We start from the raw sequence: 22,831 nt of genomic DNA, 5'->3' as shown, positions 1-22,831 counted from the left end.
TCACAAAAACCGATACTGCAGGAAGATTTTTTGTTTTTAGTTCCGCTTTACAATGCAGGTGCTGAAAATGTGGCCAAAGTGATTTTAGAAAAATCTGTATTATTGGTCATAACATGGAAAATTGTGTCGGCTAAGACACAATTGTATGACAGTGCTAGAACATTTTCTGGGCATGTCTTCTCCTTATTAATTTTCAGTTTAAGTTTTGTTAGTACTTTAGAGAGTGTTTCTAACATAATCTCCATTCCCCTTGCTGATTCTGCCAATCATACAATACCAGCTGCAAAGCAGATACAATGGACGGATTTTCCATTAATTCTGATTCCTTTTGTTTTTTTATTATTTCATCATCAGCCCCCTTAGCCCCCCCCCCCAAAAAAAAATCCTAGCTACATGCCTGATGAATAATTATTAGTCACCATTCAAAACTGGAATCTACACACCTTATCTTTCACAACATTGACATGCTTTTTCGTATCAGAATGAACTTATAAAATAAAGATCTTGTCAATAAATCAAGAGGGGTTCTTCCTATACAGCTATTTCTTTTAAATTAGTAAATAATATATTGTATATCAAATTTTTCACTAGAATTGATATATTATTTTAAATTATTCTCCACCCAAAATCAATTTCTGCCAACAGAGCAGCTAAGCTACATTTTCATAATTAAATACACCATCAGTTTTCAAATTGACAGCTAACTTTTACAGAGAAAGTAAGTAATGTTACTGCTACGTCATTGTTATCATAACTATCTGTATCAGCCACTTTTCTTGCAGTTTTCTGTTCCTAGATAACACTAGCAGTTTCAAAGTCAACAACAATCTTTTAATTCTTAAGATTTCCCAGCAGCACTAGCAATGCATTTAAAAATTTTTGTTGGCATTTATAATAATAATACATCAGCTTTAGCATCATCAGTTTTAAATTTTACATTTTAACATTCATGGTAACTTCATTCATTTGCAGGCCAATCTTTACCATCCAATCTACATATGTAAACTTATAAAGGAAGCATTAAAACATACATAAATAAAATACGCTTACCATCATTAAAAATTAATAAAAACACTTACAGAAGCATTGTAAACCTAATAAAGCCAATGATTCTTAGTGTCTATTGACAGTATTACTATACACGCAGTGGGAACACTGAATAATATTTTGGTACGTAAATAAAAAATAAAAATAAAATTACATTACAATATTAAATGACAGAATATTTAATATAGTGCTGATAAAACTTAGATGAACAGTGCTGATGACTTATTACTGTAAGTATACATTGTATATATACTACAATATACCTATTGCTAATATAGAAAATACTTCGGAGTTTACTGTATTACACTCACATCAAAGTTATAATTTTTTCATTTAAAAATTATTAATTTTCATGAATGAAATAAGATTTGTTCGACAGTTAAAATTTTTGTAATTGCAAAATAATTTACAGCTTTATTAAAACGCAATAAGAATGGTAATTTGTAATAAAAAAATATGCATCAGTTTTAATTTCTTGTCCTAATTTGCAAGTTATTTAAGCTTTTAGGGATCACAATGTCAAACACTTTTAAAAAAATAAATAAATAAATTTAACTGAAACTTTCCAGGTCAAACTTTGATAACCATTTCTAACTTTCAAACTTATGTTTCATTAATTAAACAAATCTAACCAACTTAAAAATAAATTAAAACTGGAATAACTAAATAACCATCTAAAGTTTGGCTAAAGAAAGAGATTTGAGACTGTTTTGAGGCTTTTATCTTACCCTTATCAAATTTAATGTTATCCATGATTATTTTTAAAATAGTGGACCTTTTTGAAAGGAAAATTAAATCAACATCTCAAAAAATTGTATTGTAGTCATTTTTAATGGTAAAAATGTTTTATAATAGAAATTAAATAATATATAATTACCCATAAAATTGCTCATATTTATCATAAAATTTGAAAATATTGGAAAAAAGTTTGAATGCTTTCAGATGATTCTTTATGCGAGGGATACTTGAGAAATCTAAAAGAGGGATAAACTACAGTCTAGTAGTGAGAATGTCAAAATCTAAGGTAGCAGAGTTCTATGCTATCATTTGGAACAATAGATATTGTGCACTTAAGAGATCAACAGTTTACCTAAAATACATATTGAAAAAAAAGAACAGATTGCAATTTTTTTTTCTTTTACAAAATTATTTTATTTTTGATTCATGTGCCTTCTTTTACTGGCAAAACTGCAAAATAATAAATTTAACTTATAAGCCTAATTGTTTATGTAGTATATAACTAATAGATTTTATTAGAAACATTGTCATGTATAGTAGTAGTAGTAAATATTACAATTGTTAATTTATACAAATATATTAGAAATGTGATTTGATTGAAATAATATAAATTATTTATTTTTGTTACAGATCTTATATTTGTTATATTGAGTTATGCTACTGTATAAGTTAATTGATCTAAGAATTAGATGAACTAAAAATCATACAGAGTAATAAATATTTGTTTAATTTCCTTTAATAATATGAGTAACAAATAAACTAGCAAAATAATGTGCATGTTCACACAAATCTTCTCACATTATTATAATAATGTTTATAACGTTATGTTTTGTACAAGTTATATAAAAGAGTAACATGTAAAAAAATGTCATAAAATTTGTTTTCTTAAGTTTTCCTGAAAATATATGCTGTACATTTCTTGCCACTTATGGAGAATCTTAATAAAATATCACAAAAACAAAATAGGCTTTAATTTGGTACAAATTTTTTGTACAATTAGTTATAAAATATTTAAACAGATGTTAAAGTTTCACATTCATGTTATTTTATTTTGTTAGTCATCTGTAACTAATAAACTATCGAAACTCAACGAATAGTCATTTTACTTGTTTATTAAATATTAGTAAGATAGAAGATAATATCATTACCAAAATAATAATGTGTGAAAAGTACAAGATACTGGCAGCCTAAACTAAAAGACTGCAGCCCGTGATTTCTCATTTTATTTTGCTTGTTGTGCAACTGACTACGGAAAATTTCATGAATATAATCAGCAATTTGATAACATCAACAAGCAAGATCAAACAGACATTTCTAAAAACTAACAATATTTAACAAAAATAGTATGCAAAATAATCAAGTTAACATACAATGTAATATAAGTATTGCAATCAAAATTTTTAATACTCATTACAAATCAATGTTGGACAATCATGAAGAAAACAAATCATCAATAAATTTTTCAATGTATTTTTTTTAATAGTTTTGAATCTATTGATAGTTCATTTTATATATGAAAGGAAAAAATTAGTTCTACACACAAAGTAGTTCTATATATAGACATTTACACGTAAACCTACGGTTCTACTAAAAGTTGCTTGAAAAGTGTAGCAATTTTTAATTCAAAAACAATTGATTAATTTAATATTACTTATTTGAAATCACAATTGCATAAATTTATATAATTTTGAAGTTTATTCACTACCCTAAACAAACGCTAAAAACTGTTGTATAAACAAAATAATTTCAATAATTAAGTTACACAACCAAAACACAGTGTATTAAAATATCATGTCAGAAATATTAACAACGCAACGAATAAGTTTATGATGTTCATTGCCCAGTTTATAACATATGCACTTTGAAATGAAAAAGATAATTTTGTCAAAAAGTTATCAGACTAGATTAAACAGCAGCATTTCTTTTCTTAATTTGCTGCAACAACTTCTCTTCTACTGTATATCTTGAAATTTCTGAATTTAATTTTGAACTATAGAAACTTAACTGATTTCAACATCAGTTAATTAAGGAATCACACTACATGGATTGCTTTCCTCTTGCCTATGTTCCACAACCATCATTTATTTGGAGTGTAGGAGTACACTCCAAGCAAATATTTAAAAAAAAAATTTAATTCATTAACTTATGATGTTTGATACCAGCAATTATTTTTCTGTATTAAATATAAAACCCCATTTCTTCCCCTCCATAAAAGTTGCATAAATGCAATAAGAAAAACTATATCCTGACAGTTCCAACCATGCAATCTGTACAAGCAATCCTAGAAACCAATACGTTTTTGAAATGTACAAATACAATTTTTGTAAATTAAATTTTCTTTTTTATTATTTTCTTTATTTAACTGTATATCACTCCAGACACAACATAGAGATTATTTTAAAACACATTTTGTAAACAACACACACCAATAATACAAAAAAAAATTTAATCCCAATCTCCAAGGCAAAGCTGTAGTATCTTTGACTCTCATCTGAAAACTTCTGGATTTAAATTCCAGTTATGCTTGGTGTTTTTCATTCATTAAAGTCATTTTTTTATCACTTTCATAACTGTAACTGGTATCAGCCTGTTGTTTAAATAAATATTTTAATTTATTAAAATTTTATATAAATATTTAAAGCGGTAAAAAAAACATTAACGCATTTTAATAATTAGGACTGGCACAACAATGCATCACATTGCAAAGAAAAAATGATAAATAAAATCTTTATATTATAGTAAAATGGAGTTATAAATGAAATGTAAAATAAATAATATATTCCAATAACAGAAAACTGCAATGTAAATACAATAGTCTAAACCTAAATAACCTAACCATGGGTTCTATAGTATGTTCTTAATTTCAATAAAATCCATTAGTGTAGATTGTGTAAGAAACTGACCGAGATGATTTAATAAACAATTATAAAAAAAAGTTAAATAACTGTAGCTTTAATTGCCTCTGAAAACTTTTAGTGGGTATCTATACTTGTATAAAAATAATTTATGACGTCTAAGAAAGAAACAACCACTAAGAATTGAAGGACATGCATGCCATTTCAACAGAATAAAACAAATTGCTTTCTGTTTTCTGTGTTCTAATGAAGTAGAAGACAAGCTGTTCATTAAATATATTAAAAACATAGGAAAATGTTCCTGTTTTAATCTGAATAATTTAATAACTATTGTAGAAGTACTTTTCATACAAGTGATATTTACATGTAGAACTAATGTGGATGTGAGTGTTCTTTTTCATCCGTCTAGTAAATAAATTAGTTAATAAATTTTAGAATTCAAAACTAATGGCAGATAACATTCAACAAAAAATAATAAAAGTAAATAAAAAACGTAACCAGAAGCTAGAAAGTGAGTGTAGAATGTTTATAACTCATAAAAATTACTTAGAAACATTGCAGTGACATGTTTCTATAACTCAGCAAGTTGTGAAAAAGGTCAACATATTTTAAGTTTGCTCACTTCCAGAGGCACAAGATGAATACTATTCATTAACAACCTATTAACCCAATACAAAACAAATATTTTATTACTCAAAGACATTTTCTAACAGAAAACCAAATAAATAAAAAAAAAAATAAGCATGTGTTTGTTTTCAAGCAAGAGATGGATGTTCTGATTTACGATGTGTTTAAAAAGAACACAGGAGCAAAAAAATAGATTTGATGGCAAAACTAAACTTCCACTTCTGTATGAAAGTTAACGGTGAGCACAAATTTCATTTTTAGTCTATCAGATAAAAATTATAATGAAGCACAGTGAAAGTGAAGTTATCCTTATAAAACTTAACGCTACACTGCTCTGTCAGTAGATCAAAATATAATAAGATTCCACATAAGTTATAATAATTATATCTTATATATTACAATTAAATTATAAAACTGCTGGCTGGAGTGCCAGAATTGTAACATTTCCGTAACCCTCTGAAAATATTACATAACAAATGCTGTTTTCAAAGTAACTGTTTACAAGAAAAGCACCTTTTATTTAAGTATTAAGTAATTAAGCCATAGAAACAGTTGTAGCAACAAACCTACTGATATCAAGATATTTGAAAAAAGATGATTGCAATCATGAAAACTCACGTGGCAAAGAATCTTAGGCATCAACATCAAACTTCCAAGTAATAGCTTACCACTATTATTTGTTAAAAATCAAAATACAACACCTTTTAGCACAGATGTTAAGATAACTCATGGTATAGAAAGATAATAATGATGCAAATATGATTGACAATAAGATGATGCAATCTTAGATTCTATCATACAGAAATACACTGGGTGTTACTAATTAAATTCTGACTGCTTTTAACACCTGCCTTAAATGAGCAAATAAAGGGGCATTAATGCAACAGAGATTATCTTCTTTGAAGAATCTTTAAAAAAATCTTGAAGGAGTCATGTAAAGTACTATTTAAAATAGTGTAATCTTTAGAACACATGACAAACCCTATGTAAAGTATAGTGATATGGTGAAAGGTTGCAGGTTATTGTTTTGCTTTATAATTAATTAATAATAAACTTTTTCAATAACATTTTTATTATGTTATATAAATATTTAGTAATACATTTATCATTACTTTTTCACATATACCTCTCCATGTTCATCATTAGTTATCTGGTTCTACCACATCCTGAATAATTTATCTTATGTTCTGTGTAATAAATGTTTTAAAACATTTATAAAATTAAAGAGAAATGATTAGTCATATTTTTTTCTTAAATGGTATTAACCAACATATTTTTGTGTCTTAAACTAGTTGTTTCAATATTATTCAAAACAAATCTAGCAATTCATCTTTATTAGTACTCCAGTAAATGTAATTTACTAGAAGGCTCAGACATGAGTGTGATTTGAGGTAATTCTGCAACTGGTGCTACTGATGATTCCTGTAAGATAATGTAAGGCAAAGTTAGTAAGTTATAAATGACATGTGGTCAGAGCAATTCACTTTCTTCTGTCAAAGCTGCTATATTGTAATGAATTTCTAGACTACCTCAAGTTGTGTGTTGGATGGATGGCAATTTCTATGCAACAAGCTATCACATATGACTTAACTAAGTTACCAGTACATTATTAACAAGTATTAGTAAACAGACTGGGCAAAAAACATCCCGTGAAAATACTGTGAAGCTACATCAAGCTAGTATTATTTCAATAGTTCATTGTTCGAACCTTCTCTTATTGAAGTCACTTGAATACAATAATAGCATTTAAAAATACAACCTAGGAGCTAATGTAACTTTTGAAAAATATTACAGGCTAAAATTTTGTATTTAGCTGATGTTTTCACTTACAACAATGTTGTAAATTTCAATTACGTTTTTAAATAATTTTAAATGAAAATGTTTCATAAAAAGTTGCTAATAATCTTTACTTACACTTCAGGAAAATAATTTAGATTGCAATAATTTCAACATTAATATTTTATTACAATTGACATACAATATTGCTCTTTGGACATTTTGTATTTAACATGTAAGCAGTGTTATATCAACAAATAGATGAGATGCACGGGCATTACTCAGGATTGATTTGCATGAAAGACATGAGATGCGCTGGCACTATTCAAGATTCCATTACATACAGGACATGAGTAGCCGAGTAGCATGAAGTTGACAAGCCCAAATTACTCTTCATATCCAGGTCAGAGATAAAGAAAAATATAATTATAATACGTACCCTCAGAATAAAGAAGCTTTAGAAATTATTGAAATATTAAATAATAATAATAATAATTATTATTATTGTTTAATATTAATCACAATTATTGTGATGAATAATAAATGATCACAATAATAATGTGATTAATTTATCAATCACATAATAATGTAATATAAAAGATCTTTTGATGAAGAAATTGTAAACCTTATTGTAGAGGGAGGAAACAGAAATGTTACAAATTCTATGATGCAAAATAAAAGAAAACGTTCTTATTGCTGCAGTCAGTGGATTGACACAAGTTCTAATGAAATGTGGAATTTTTTTCCATAATAGTATACATGGAGGTAGTGAAATATTAAAAAATTTCTAACTACTGGGATACATCAATTCTTTATAGTAATTGTTCAGTATCCAAAATTGTGAGCAGAAATCTGTTTCAGATACTTCTGAAATTCATTCATTTTGCCAGCAATACAAAACAGCTGGCAAAATTAGGAATCTAGCAAACAAAATTCAAGAATTGATGAAGAATATGTACCAGAGAGTTTATTACTATAAATTAATCAATGATTCCATTTAGAAGAAGATTATTCTTTAGGCATCGTTTCAAACAAAAGCCACAAGTATGGACTCAAGATGTTTAAACTTTGTAACCCTGTTAAGTTACATCCTCCAACTGTTTGTATACTCTGGAAAATCTGACAAATTCAAATGGACAGGCTGAAAGAGTTGAGCTTCAACCTGCCAATAAATATTTGTATTCTGGAAGAGTAATTATTACTTATAACTTCTATATGTCAATTCCATTATTAGACAAAAATATCCATTTGCTAGGCATACTCAGGTGAAACAGAAAACATTTGCCATTTGATGCGACAGAAAAAAAAAAGTTAAGTTAACTGGAATGCAAAATAAAGAAGACACTTCATTGGAAAATGGAAGAGGCGACAAAATTTCTTTCTGAGTACAAACACACATAAGGAAAGATTACCACAGGAAAAATATGTTGGGAGAACTGCTAAGTAAACCAGCAGTAATAATAGACTATAACAAGGGTAAGCAAGGGATATATCTTTCTGACCAGATGGCCAGTTACTTTACTGGCCATCAAATATCATTAGATGATATTTACAAAACATTAGATGATATCATAAGGTTGCATTTGAATTATTACTGAACACTTCAGTAGTAAATGTTTGGCACATTTACAATACTCTTATAATAAAATTCAGATTACAACATTCTGGGAGGAGAGTTTTTAAGATGCTCATAAAAGATAAATATGGAAATCCTATTGGTGAACAAACTATTCCAATTGAATGGGACGTCAAGAAACACATGTTAGAAGCCACTTCAGAAAGAAATCAACAAAATCAGAGAATTTGGCAGCAATATGCACACTGCTATGCAGAAACTGCGAAAGTTCAAGGATGAGCTATGGCACAAAAAATGTAAAACTTATATCTACAAAGTGTAATAAATGTAAAACATTAATGTGGTTACCACGGTTTACCAAACATCACTAATTTTGTATTATATTTTTATTATTCTAGTTACTTAAAAAGTAATACCAGTGATTCAGCACATGAATGATGTATGCACCAGTATGATGCCGTGAATAGTACTGGAGCACTCACTTGGGGTTAATATTCAATTTTAACTGCTATACAAAAAAAAATTTGCCTTAAAAATTAAAAACAGTTGTTATTTATTATGGCCTGACAGGTAGGTTTTCCCTATACATGATGGCCACAAAGTGATCCAATATTTGTTCAGGCAATAACTGTTTAGGTTAATAATTATCATGTGTTTTATTTTGGCAAAAGTGACACACGTTCATGAATACTAGTTTCTTCTCTTTCTGTGTATCATTCCAAAATGGCTGACAAAGGAAAATTGACTGTTGGAACAGCATGCAAAGACTGTGTTGTTTTTTAATGAAACAAAATGTGTGGTACTTACACAAAGACAGTTTCATGCACATTTTCAAACTCTGGGGTCACAGTCTTTTTAAGCAATAAATAGACTTCACAAAAAATTTTATAGTAATGGTTCAGTATTTGAGAGTAAGCAAGAATGGCCTGCTAATGTTCGTTCTCCACAGAATGTCGAAGCTGTCACAGCAGCATTGCTGAGAAGCCTGGGCAAATCAACAAGAAAAGCAGCAGCATAAATTGGGATTTCTGCATCTGTGCAGAGAATTTTAAAAACTGATTTGCATTTATATCCATATCAAATAACAGTGTTACCTAAATTAACAGTTGATAACAACCATCAAAAAATGGCATTCACTGAATGGGCTATGAACCAAGATGCACACACTGTTGAACAATGTTTGGTTTTCAGATGAGGCACACTCACCTAAACAGGGTTGTTAATAATAAAATGTGTTTTTGGGGTTCCGAAAATTCACATGTGCTTCATGAAAAGGTGCATCATGCTCCAGGAAGTACAATATGGGCTGCTAACTCAGTTCATGGGGGTAATAGGGCCATTCTTTTTTGGAACAGACGGTGAAAATTGAAACGTGCTGCATAATAATTCTGTTCTTCAGCTGCTTGCAAAAGGGTTTCAATTAGAAAACGAGTGGTTCAAGCAGGATGGAGTCAGACCACACGCAGCTGATGTTTTAGTTTTCTGCATGATACTTTTAACGCAAATGTCATTTCAAATGTTAGGTCACAAATAAATTGGTTTTGCATGTGGATAGAACTGGCCCCCAAACAACCTGATTTGAATCTGTGTGATTATTTCTTTGGGGATTTCTAAAGAAAAAGATTTTCCCTAAACATCCTCATACAGTGATGGAACTGCGAGTGTGATCATTGAGGTGTGCAACAAGATAACCGAGGATATGTGTCGTCAAGTTATTAACAATATAGGACTTCATGTTGAACTTGCTAGACATAATGGTGGACATATTGAACATATAACAAGCAGAACATAAGTTCCAGGTATATAGTAAACACATACTTTACTTTTCTGTAATGCGATTCAAATAAATATTTTTTAATAAAACCAAATGTTGGATCATTCTGTGGCAACCCTGTATATTGAGGCATCAGAACTGTTTTTCCTTATACACTACAGCAGCTAACATGTTAAACTAAAAGTATAGTTTAATATATTTTGTACCATTTATAGGTATTTTATCATGAAAGATTACAAGAGGAATTATTCAACATAATGAAAAATAAATAATCAGTTTTGATCCATCTGTTAATTCTAAAAACATACACTACTACAAACAGTCATTACACTTGAGAAACAGTAACTAATGGCCATAAACTCTATGACAGTGAAATTCTAAAAACTGTAACAATTGTTTTTTTTTTTAAGCGAGTACTATAAAGAAAATATGATATGCCACCCATAAAACCAGAAGAAGTAAGATGGGTAGAGAAGATTAGCCACCTTTTTTGTAAGAATTCTAACTAACTTTCTTTAAAATACTAAGTTTTTTTTAAAGTAAAAAATAGTATTTTGTTATTTATTTGATTTACCTACAATTATTTACTTAACCTGTAAAAAATACAAGTTGTGCACTTTAAACCTTTGCCAAACAGAACTTCTAAAAAAAAGCAAAAAGAAAAAAACACGAGTTCTTACGCAAATTATCTGTAGTCATCTATATATTTAAAGTGTAACAAGTACTGTACTTCTCACTGGATGTAATTTTTAATGAAACTTTATAATAGGTAACTATGTAACTAATATAAATGTATGTGAATAAGCTGACTATATCTTCTGTTACAGATATTCATAAATCTTAGAATATTATGAACCCCAGAAAAATTGGGATAATCTACTATCACTGAAAGTCCTACAGTTTTGCAGCATATCAAAACACAAACCCTGGAAAGGTTGTTTTCAGGGTATAAAATGAACATAAAACTACAGATTTGATACAAACTGCAAGGATCATATTTCTACAAGGATTTACTGATACTTATAATAGTTAACCACACTAACATAACCAATACAACATCAAAATACGCACTTGCATACAAACTATTATACCACTATACACACATCTATAGAAATAGCGTAAAAATTGAAGAAAAACAGGTACCACAATTTCCAAATCAAAATACTTCAGTATAATTATCACTGTAATGAGTTTAACACAATCAACGCAAGCTAGGCGTAAGGATTCGCAAAGCCACTATATTATACCTTCCAAAACAATTTGGTTAAGATAAATTACACGGCATGGTTCCAACGTTATCAACCAACTCTCTCAATGGTACATTACCGAAATCTTAAGTTACAGTGATGAAAGGTCTGTATCCAACCGTATTATGTATAAAACGTCTAAAACCCAAACAGATCAAACCTACGACGAAAATTTCAGTAAAACACGTGGTTCAAATATAAAATGTAACTAGATAAGAGAGCAGTAAAAGCCCATACTAACACGAGTTCATTCTTCTCATTCCATTAAAAAATATAATTTTAAAAAAGGATACTTAATATCAACATCTTCGTCTGAGGATCAAAAGCCAGAACTTCACCTTCTATTTCCTTATTGTAACATGTTTTACAGAACACAATACTTCCAATTCCGAAACAATCACTAACTCCAGCCATTTTCTACCTCATACCTCCTTGCCGTTCCTGAGAAACCAGTGTAGCAAATTCAGTTTTGTATGTTATTGAATAAAGAAAATGTAATTTCTAACATTGGTTTTCATGCTAAATTAATTTTAAAATAGTCGTTTTTTTGAACTGTAGTATAAGTAATTTTTTTAAACAAATGAAAATAATAAGGTATAATTATAAACACAACAGTAATTAAATGTAGAGAACAATTTAAATTATAATTCCACATATTTTTCAAAAATGAGTAATAAGTTTATTGTAAAATTATGCAATCATTGTTAGTAAACTAGTAAATGATCGACTGTAATCTCTATCTGTTTAGTATATAAGAATGGGCTCAGCCACAAACTTCCGCGATATTCAAATCTATATAAGACTTCTGAACGAAGCGGTGTGAAAAAGATTTGACTTTCTAGCACAATGAGACATTCACTTGTAATTCTTGTTTTATAAACTATAAAACATTCGCATTACTGGGACTAAAAAATACAAATGTGTATTCATTACGCTCACAGTTATCAAACTGAACAAAACAAATATTCATACACAATGTATGAGTAATGGGAAATAAGATTTATGTTCATGAGATTCTAATAATACATTCTTGAACTAATATTATCATTGTCATGAAAATTACTTGTGTTTCTAAATTCTTAAAAATAAAATGGTTATTAAAAAATGTAACATTGCAGATTCATAATCATTTACTGAATTCATATGGTTTACAAGGTACTTTATCAAAGGACTAATTTCATTACACTAGTCACAACTAACATTACTGATCTATAGCTTGAAACTTTATAATAGGTAACTATGTAACTAATATAAATGTATGTGAATAAGCTGACTATATCTTCTGTTACAGATATTCATAAATCTTAGAATATTATGAACCCCAGAAAAAAGTGGCACTAATCTACTATATATATATATATTTTTTTTTTGTTTAAATTCCCTTAGAATTTTAATTAATTAGCTATATTTTTAATTTTATTTTATATAGTGTTATTTATATTTGCAGTGGCTGGTGTGGTTATTGATGATTTTCTTTTGACTGTTATAATTTAGAAATAATTATTAAATTTTTATTTCTTAGTTATACATTCATTCTATAATTCATTAGATAGAATCTCTAAATGGAGCATGTTGTAACTTTATTAATGTCTTGACATTTCACCCAGAGGTCATGGGGGTCAAATCCTGGCCAGGCATGGCATTTTCACGGGCTACAAAATTTCATTTTCACATTCCCACAGACTGGACAAGCCTTAGGCTTATGTGTGGAATTAATTCATCAGGCAAAAAAAAATATTTTTTTATGAGCTCTGTAAACTTTAATGGACTTTTTTATTGTTAATTTCAAAATTGAAGACTATGGGACCAAAACCAAACCAAACTGAATATATCACCCTTAAAGATAACTGTTGATAACCAGATCATGATTCAGCCAATTACTTATTGAATTGAAAACATGATGCTTTTGGCACTAAAATAACTCAGAATGTCTACAACTCATCAGTCAGAAATATAGCACTGATTAAAGGCTTTCTCATAATTATGTTACACTGCTAATGTCAAAATGACATTATAAATAATAATTACTCTTTGCAGCTACTACTTCTGTGATGCTATTTCTTGGTAAATACACATCTGAATATTAGCCTCAGACTAAGTGAATACCCTTAAACTAAATTAATAGATCAGGTCATTATACTTGTGGATTGAATTTAGATCTTTCATCTTCCCAGGTATGATAGCAATCATACTTTTAATGAGATACAGCATGCTAGCAACAACTATCAGTCTCTGAATACGTAACAACCTCATATATTCAACTCCAATATTAATTCCTTTTCTCTCATAAATGACAAATAGGATTTCAAGAAATATCTTACAGTCATGATTACTTTTACTCTGAGAAGAATGTTATGTCAATATAAGTTCTAATGTCACCTGCACTCTTATTGCAGCAGTCATACTTGAGAGAATCCTGACAGTCCTAAAATGCATTCTATTCTGATCAAAAATCTTCTACATAGTTTTTAATCCTGAAAATTTTGAACTGTTACTTTGTGGCCTCAGTTTCTTTTTAGTCACTTAAGCCATTGTCTATTATTGCATTATTTGCAATAATAGAATAATTTCCTATTATTGTTGTATGCCTGATCTAGACATGCAACAATATCTGTAGTTGTACATATGATAGAACTCACAGTTCCCCTGAGCCAAGGTGCAACAGTTCCCATCCTCTCAGAGGCTCTGATCTTTACTTAAACCAATTACAAACCTACAAAAGAAGTTTGTAAAAACTGTCTTCTCATATAACTAGTTATTTGTTAGGTTTTTCTTTCATTTTAACAAAGATTATTTACTTTAAACAAAGTGTTTTACGAGATGCTTATTTCTTTTTATAAAAAAAAATTGTAAAATAACATTAAAGAATAAAATTAAACTTTTTTTGGCACAAGGAACGAAATATACGATCCTATTAGAACTTTTCACGCTGAATTAAAATATGTAAATAGATTTTCTCCATCACCACAGTTGTTTTGTGATATCTCAGTAACTTTAAAAGAAATGTAAGAATTTCAAAAATGAAATTAAAATGAGGTAATTGTTTTCCTTTTCTGTTAAGCATCTGGAACATTCCTTTCTAACATTAAACAATAATATGTGAGGATTTTGCACTCCACTGTTGCTTGTACCCGTTATTGCTGGTGGAAGCATTCCTCATATTCATGACTGACAGCAATGAGATTTTTCAGAAGAAATCAAGTCAAATCCAACAAGTGAAATTTTAGGAGCATATTACAGCTCATATGTGTTTGTATATAACTAATAATTCACCCATAATGTAATGGAAGTTGTGAGATTTGTAAAACTAAAATGTTTTACAAATCGCTTTTAAATTGATCTCTATGTTGATTTTTCAACTTGACTTAACAGTTCTTTGAATTGTCCATCTGTAAAGTTCCTGAGGACCTGCAGAAATCCTTTCCTTGATTTTAGCACCATCTAATATGAGAAAATCTTTCTTTCAAATAATGAAATGCCACACCATTTTTGTACTTCAGTTTAACAGAGTTTTTGAAAAGCTCTAATTTTATATGGAGTGAAAGTAGAAGACTCATTTCCAAGTTAACGGTGAGAGATGTACAACATTTTACTGTCCAGCCATAAGTGCTTCATGCTTTGGCCACTCCTTCCTAATATAATGATTTGTCTTACCACTGTTGTCTGTTTTACACAAAAAGCAACAAAATTTAATGAAGCCAAGTGGCAAGCTCATTATAACGCAATAATTTTAAAATCACAACATATAGTCTAATGCAGCATTTCTCCACCTGGGGGCCATGGTGATATGAAAGGGAGGTTTTAAAATTAGCCTACAATTTTACATGTAAACAATAACAAAATCATAAAAAAAAAATTATTTATTATAAACATTTTACTTACATTTATAAATACACATGTAAAGAAAGTAAATTAATGAAATGGTTGCATTTGTTTTTCATTAAAAGTGTCCATATTCCATATGCGGATATATATATCCTATATTTAGTTTTTAGTGCAACCATCTAAATTTCCATATTCACATTGACAAGCAAGCCAAAATGTATCTAAATTGTCAGATGTGAATTGTAATTGTAATATTTTGTTGACAGAGATTTCGATGAGCTGGTTGTGAATGTTAACTGGTAACTTAGCAGCAGCAACATTTTCAGTAAATGGATTCAGTACCCATCTCTTTGAGAAATCATTTTTATCTTCTGGAAAACACTTGGCCAACTGAATTTTTAGCTCATGCAAATGGATCTTCATGCTATCCAACTTTGGAGAATAATAATATCTTCTTCATCTAGGTTTTTCTCAGTATAATTTGAAGTAAGTGGAAACACATCAAAATTTTTGCTTTGAAGGCAAATAATCCTGATATTAAGCTTCTCAATGAAATAATGAACTTTGTCTATCATTAATAAAATGTTTTTATCATATACTTGTAAATTCACATTCAAGTCATTGAAATGTGAAAATACATCACCTACGTAAGCCAGCAACATATACTCATTATTTTGTAAAAACATTCAAAATGGCGTTTGTTTACACTGAAAAACATTATTTATTCGTCTTGCAATTCCAATAACCACACTTTCCCCTGCGATAACCATCTGACTTCTGTATGGAAAAGAGATTTTTTCTTTTCACCCATTTCAACACATAGTTTAGCAAACAGCCCATTCTGCAATGGTCAACTTTTAATAAAATTAACCATTTTTACAACTTAACAAAGAATTTGTTTGAGATTTTCTGGCATATTTTTTGTGGCAAGAGCATGTCTATGAAGGAAGCAGTGTGTCCATTCTGCCCTTGATATAAGACAGTCTTTTATTTTTTACAAAAATCCACTGTTCTTTCCTGTTATCACCTTTGCACTATTACATACTGCAATACATTTTGTCCTATCTGTTTTATAGTTTTTAGTAGCTTCATATAAATGTCAAAAGACATTATCCTATTGCACGACCTGGTACTGATTTGCAAAACAACATATTTTCTTTGATTGGTCTGCCCCATCGCATTCATATCTCACAAAACATAAGAACTGAGAAATGCTTGCCACATCTGTTGATTTATCATACTGATTACTAAAAAATTCACTTGAACTCACTTGATAAATTATCTGATCATGAACACTGGTAACTATGTCATTCATTTGCCTTGATACTGTGTCATTAGAAAGCAGAATTTTTTTTCAGTTTTGTTGCTTCTTCCAAGCCGATTAAAAACACTGACCACATCAATTGCAACAGGCAGTATGAAGTTTTCTGCAATTCTATGGACATGCTACATACTCTTAATGCTACAAGATAAGATGCTTCTAGTATACTTTTATCAGTGTGGCTTGATTTACAAATAGAAGTTTGTTGATTTCCCCAAGTATGTAATTTTCTTTAGGAGAATTCCAAGGGTATGCTTTTTTGATCTAGATGTTTAGTTTCTAAGTGTCAAATTAATTTTGATGGCTTCATGTTTTCATCAAAGAGGACTTGAAAGCAAACTGATGGAAAGCTCTGTGGCTTTCCATCCAAAGGGGTAGAATGATATTTTAAATAATTGATTGCCATTGTACAATTATGTATTTTTACCAATAGATTCACTGGATGTAGATGGCCCACTTTATTTTTTCATAAATATATCCATTTTACATAAGAATCTAATTGAAAAAAACAGTTATACTGTTTGACTGCACACTGAAAAACTGAAACCTTTATTATTATTTTCAATGAAACTATGCTTTTAAAAACTTAAAAGGCATCAGACACACGCTTCACATTGGAAAGTAAACTGATGTTCTGCCATCCCTTATGATTCTTTTATACTGCTAAGAGCAAGACGTGTTCAAATGTATCATATGTATGTTTGAACATGATGCTGTCACAGAGAATATTATACAAGCAGACCAAATTACAAGGAGCATGTACACATCAAGTTGGAACCTGTAAATTGCTCATGTTTGTACACTTCATACCTGCATGTTCATACCCATCACTATCATGCAGCTAAATAGTTTTAACTAGATTTCATTGGCTTGGGGTTGGGTGGTTGTGAAATATTCATTATATACTTTTTTTTTACTTTTTGGGGATCATGGAGCTAAAAAGGTTGAGAATCACAGGTCTAATTGTAGCTGTACTAATGTTTTCTAATACTGCTGTTAAACTATGTAAAATTAGGAACCTTCATTTACAAATATTGTAGCACCTAAATACGGTGCAAATTAATGTGAATACAGATGCTATTTAATAAAAAATAAGTTTAGTTAGAAGAAAATCATATCTGTACAATTTATGAATATCTAGTGATTAATATGTACTCCTTTATTTTTAATCACTTCACATATACAATTTAGCATCAATTCAACAAGTGTAATACACATTTTTTTTTATTTCTTCATCATGAAACCACATCAATATTATTGCTTTAATGAGGTCAATTTTTGTGGAAGAATCCATTTTTGAGAATTGTTTATTGACTATTCTCCTAAGATTTTCAATTGGGTTTAAGTCTGGGGAGTTGCCGGGCCACGGAAATACTTTCATGTTTCATTCTTCAAAGACTTTTCCCACATTTTTAACAGTATGGCATGGCGATAAATCTTGTTGGAACACTCCATTGTCTTGTGGGAATTTGTTTTGAAGTTGTGTTACAATCCTTTTCTTCAGAATCTTAATACATCCATCACTTTCAACATACGATCAGCAGAGGTTATATTATTTCCTACTTCCAGTACAAAATAATGAACAAGGATCTTCTAATGTGAAACAACCCCAAAACATTTTTTTCGGGAGATGTTTAACTGGTTTTTGAATATGGGCCAGTGATGTATTTTCATCTGATGCTTTTCTAACGCATGGAATCCTTTACCCCTGAACATAAAAAATGTGACTATTTTATTATGAATATAAATGTGACTATATTAAATGTTTTAAACAAAACATTTTTACAGTCTTCTTTGATTCAGTTAGCATGTGCTTTGGCCACAAGTCCTTTTTTTTTGCACGTTCTGGTGTTAAAAGCAGCATTTTGGCTTTTCCTATGTTGGAGTATCTTTTCTTTTACGACCTCATTTGACTTTCCTTTGAGGTGAAAAGGAACCAGTTTCTTTAAATTGTTTTAAAATAGCATTCACTGTCCCTATTCCAACACCACGCTCAGATGCTACTAGTCATTGTGTCATACTGTATGCTCGGAAAGAGAAGCAATTTCCAAATTCTTTCTTGGAGTTATGTCCACTAATATATATTCAAGAGACAGAACAAAAAATACAAAAATATGATTTTGTAATAAAAAATTAAATAAACTTTTACAAAGCACTATTAATAACATGAAAATTTCTAAGTAACGAAAGAATAATAACCTTCCTTTATTCAAACAACCTAAAGAATGCATGTGGTCAAACACTGCAGTCACAGCGTAAAAATAAACAAAAAATTTCCTGTATTCGGATTAATTTCTTAACTATTGCACAACCAATACACAATTATTTTTTTTTTTTTTTGTCTTGAGTCATTTGACTGGTTTGATGCAGCTCACCAAGATTCCCTATCTAGTGCTAGTCGTTTCAATTCAGTATACCCCTACATCCTACATCCTACATCCCTAACAATTTTTTTTACATATTGCAAATGTGGCCTGCCTACACAATTTTTTCCTTCTACCTGTCCTTCCAATATTAAAGCGACTATTCCAGGATGCCTTAGTATGTGGCCTATAAGTCTATTTCTTCTTTTAACTATATTTTTCCAAAAGCTTCTTTCCTCATCTATTTGTCGCAATACCTCTTCATTTGTCACTTTATCCACCCATCTGATTTTTAACATTTTCCTATAGCACCACATTTCAAAAGCTTCTAATCTTTTCTTCTCAGATACTCCAATTGTCCAAGCTTCACTTCCATATAAAGCGACACTCCAAACATATACTTTCAACAATTTTTTCCTGACATTTAAATTAATTTTTGATGTAAACAAATTATATTTCTGACAGAAGGCTCGTTTCGCTTCTGCAATTCAGCATTTTATATCACTCCTGCTACGTCCATCTTTAGTAATTATTACTTCCCAAATAACAAAATTCTCCTACCTCCATAATCTTTTCTCCTCCTATTTTCACATTCAGTGGTCCATCTTTGTTATTTCTACTACATTTCATTACTTTTGTTTTGTTCTAGTTTATTTTCATGCGATAGTTCTTGCGTAGGACTTCATCTATGCCATTCATTGTTTCTTCTAAATCCTTTTTATTCTCGGCTAGAATTACTATATCATCAGCAAATCGTAGCATCTTTATCTTTTCACCTTGTACTGTTACTCTGAATCTAAATTGTTCTTTAACATCATTAACTGCTAGTTCCATGTAAAGATTAAAAAGTAACAGGGATAGGGAACATCCTTGTCAGACTCCCTTTCTTATTACGGCTTCTTTCTTATGTTCTTCAATTATTACTGTTGCTGTTTGGTTCCTGTAAATGTTAGCAATTGTTCTTCTATCTCTGTATTTGAACCCTAATTTTTTTAAAATGCTGAAAATTTTATTCCAGTCTACGTTATCGAATGCCTTTTCTAGGTCTATAAATGCCAAGTTGGTTTGTTTTTCTTTAATCTTCCTTCTACTATTAATCTGAGGCCTAAAATTGCTTCCCTTGTCCCTATACTTTTCCTGAAACCAAATTGGTCTTCTCTTAACACTTCTTCACATTTATCTGCCCCTGCTTTCTTTGGTATCATGACTATAACACTTTTTTTGAAGTCTGACGGAACTTCCCCTTTTTCATAAATATTACACACTAGTTTGTATAACCTATCAATCGCTTCCTCACCTGCACTGCACAGTAATTCTACAGGTATTCCGTCTATTCCAGTAGCCTTTCTGCCATTTAAATCTTTTAATGCTCTCTTAAATTAGATCTCAGTATTGTTTCTCCCATTTCATCCTCCTCAACTTCCTCTATAACACCATTTTCTAATTCATTTCCTCCATATAACTCTTCAATATATTCCACCCATCTATCGACTACCTTTCGTATTATATATTGGTGTACCATCTTTCTTTAACGCATTATTAGATTTTAATTTATGTACCCCAAAATTTTCCTTAACTTTCCTGTATGCTCAGTCTATTTTACCAATGTTCATTTCTCTTTCCACTTCTGAACACTTTTCTTTAATCCACTCTTCTTTCGCCAGTTTGCACTTCCTGTTTATAGCATTTCTTAATTGCCGATAGTTCCTTTTACTTTCTTCATCACTAGCATTCTTATATTTTCTACGTTTATCCATCAGCTGCAATATATCGTCTGAAACCCAAGGTTTTCTACCAGTTCTCTTTATTCCGCCTAAGTTTGCTTCTGCTGATTTAAGAATTTCCTTTTTAACATTCTCCCATTCTTCTTCTATATTTACTACCTTATCTTTTTTACTCAGACCTCTTGCAATGTCCTCCTCAAAAATCTTCTTTACCTCCTCTTCCTCAAGCTTCTCTAAATTCCACCGATTCATCTGACACCTTTTCTACTGGGATGTCAGTAGCGACATCCCGTTCTCATAAATCTCTTCCACCGTCACCCCATATACTGGAGGATATGGTTGAGGAACCTCCCGACCCAAAGGCGTCGGAGTTATCTAAGTTGAAGAACACAAAAAAGAAAAATAGAATCACGTACAACTGAATTCCCTATGGTTTCCTGAGTATATTTATTATTTATTATAATTATATTTATATTTTTTAATTTATTTTAATTTTATGAACATTATTCAGTGGAATGTTCGGGGTGTACGGTCCCGCATTGAAGATATTGGAGTACTGGTGCAGCTGCATCATCCGATTGTCATGTGTTTCCAGGAAACTCATCTTCTGCGACATGACCCAGTCGCACTCAGGGGATACTTTTGTGAGAGTACCGACTGTGTACTGGACGGTAGAGAGAGTGGTGGAACGACTATTTTCATGAGGGATGAGGTATCGGTATAATAATACAAGGATTCGACTGACCACTCTCGTTCCTGCTGTTGCAGTGAAGATCTCTGTCCCCTTCAAGTTGCAAATCTGTAATCTGTATCTCTCGCCTAGTTCAGTGCTCTGGATATCTCAAACCTCCTCGCACAAATACTATCTCCATCATTAATAGTAGGAGACTTCAATGCCCACCATGTTTCTTGGGGCTCGACTTTCTGCTCCACTCGGGGAAATATAGTACACAATGTGAGACAGGACTTGGACCTTTGTTTGTGAATGATGGATCTCATACATTCATGTCTTTATCATCTGGTACTGTGTCTAATATAGATCTCTCCATATGCTCGCCGGCTTTACTCCCTCATTTTGATTGGTCTGTTTGTGATGATTTTTATGGCAGCGATCATAAACCAATTGTTATTGGTTTCGGTGTGGAGCACGAGATTCGGAAAAGGCCACGGAGGTGGATTGTTAAAAATGCGAATTGGGATGGATATCGTAAGTCCTTCCAATCGCAGTATGATGTTGGTGCGAACGTCCTTGAGCAACTTTCCTCTCTTACGTCCTTAATACTTGAAACTGCCAGCGAATATGTACCACAAACATCGGGTAATCCTAAACGTCCTTCCGTTCCGCGGTGGAATGATGATTTCAAATGTGCTATTCGGAATCGACGGCGAGCGCTACGCAAATTCAATAATAGACCTACAACTGAACATCTAGATATATACCACAGGCTAGGGCAGTGTGCTGTCGGGTCTTCTTGACCGCTAAGAGGAATTCATGGACGAAGTATGTAAACTCCATCTCACGCACTACTCCCACGTCTACTGTGTGGAGAAAAATTCATGCAATTTTCAGGTCGCCAGGGCAATCTATTCTCACTCTCGACGATGATGAGGGGGAACTCCTTACGTCATCTTCGGCTGTAGCAAATACTTTAGCAAAATCTTTCCATTCGGTGTCTCTCACCTCGTCATATAATAACGACTTTCAGAGGTACAAAGTACGGATGGAAGTATTGCGGTTGAATATTGGTGTTTCGAATGGTGAATTGAACACTCCGTTCTTACTTAAAGAATTGTTGCACGCACTTAGGAACTCTCGTGACACTTCCCCTGGACTAGACAACGTTCGCCTTTGTATGCTTTCGCACCTTCCTAACTCAGCACTACAACATCTTTTGAGTATTTACAATGGTTTATTCTCCGGACATGTCTTTCCGCCCGGCTGGTCAGAAGCATTTATT

General features: G+C 30.9%; 1 protein-coding gene across 1 annotated transcript in view; it reads right to left on the bottom strand.

Moving 5' to 3' along the window:
- The window catches only part of LOC142318738 (protein LSM12-like), a 62,052-nt gene extending 49,974 nt beyond the window's left edge, over positions 1-12,078 (bottom strand). The window contains exon 1 of the mRNA XM_075355145.1: positions 11,934-12,078. Coding sequence (XP_075211260.1) covers positions 11,934-12,054 — 121 coding nt within the window. The 5' untranslated portion in view covers positions 12,055-12,078. The remainder of the gene's footprint in view (positions 1-11,933) is intronic.
- Between the last annotated feature and the right edge of the window lie 10,753 nt (positions 12,079-22,831).

This window comes from Lycorma delicatula, chromosome 1 (assembly GCF_047948215.1).
Source record: "Lycorma delicatula isolate Av1 chromosome 1, ASM4794821v1, whole genome shotgun sequence".
Classification (NCBI taxonomy): Eukaryota; Metazoa; Arthropoda; class Insecta; order Hemiptera; family Fulgoridae; genus Lycorma; species Lycorma delicatula.
This window is presented reverse-complemented; position numbering and strand designations above follow the sequence as displayed.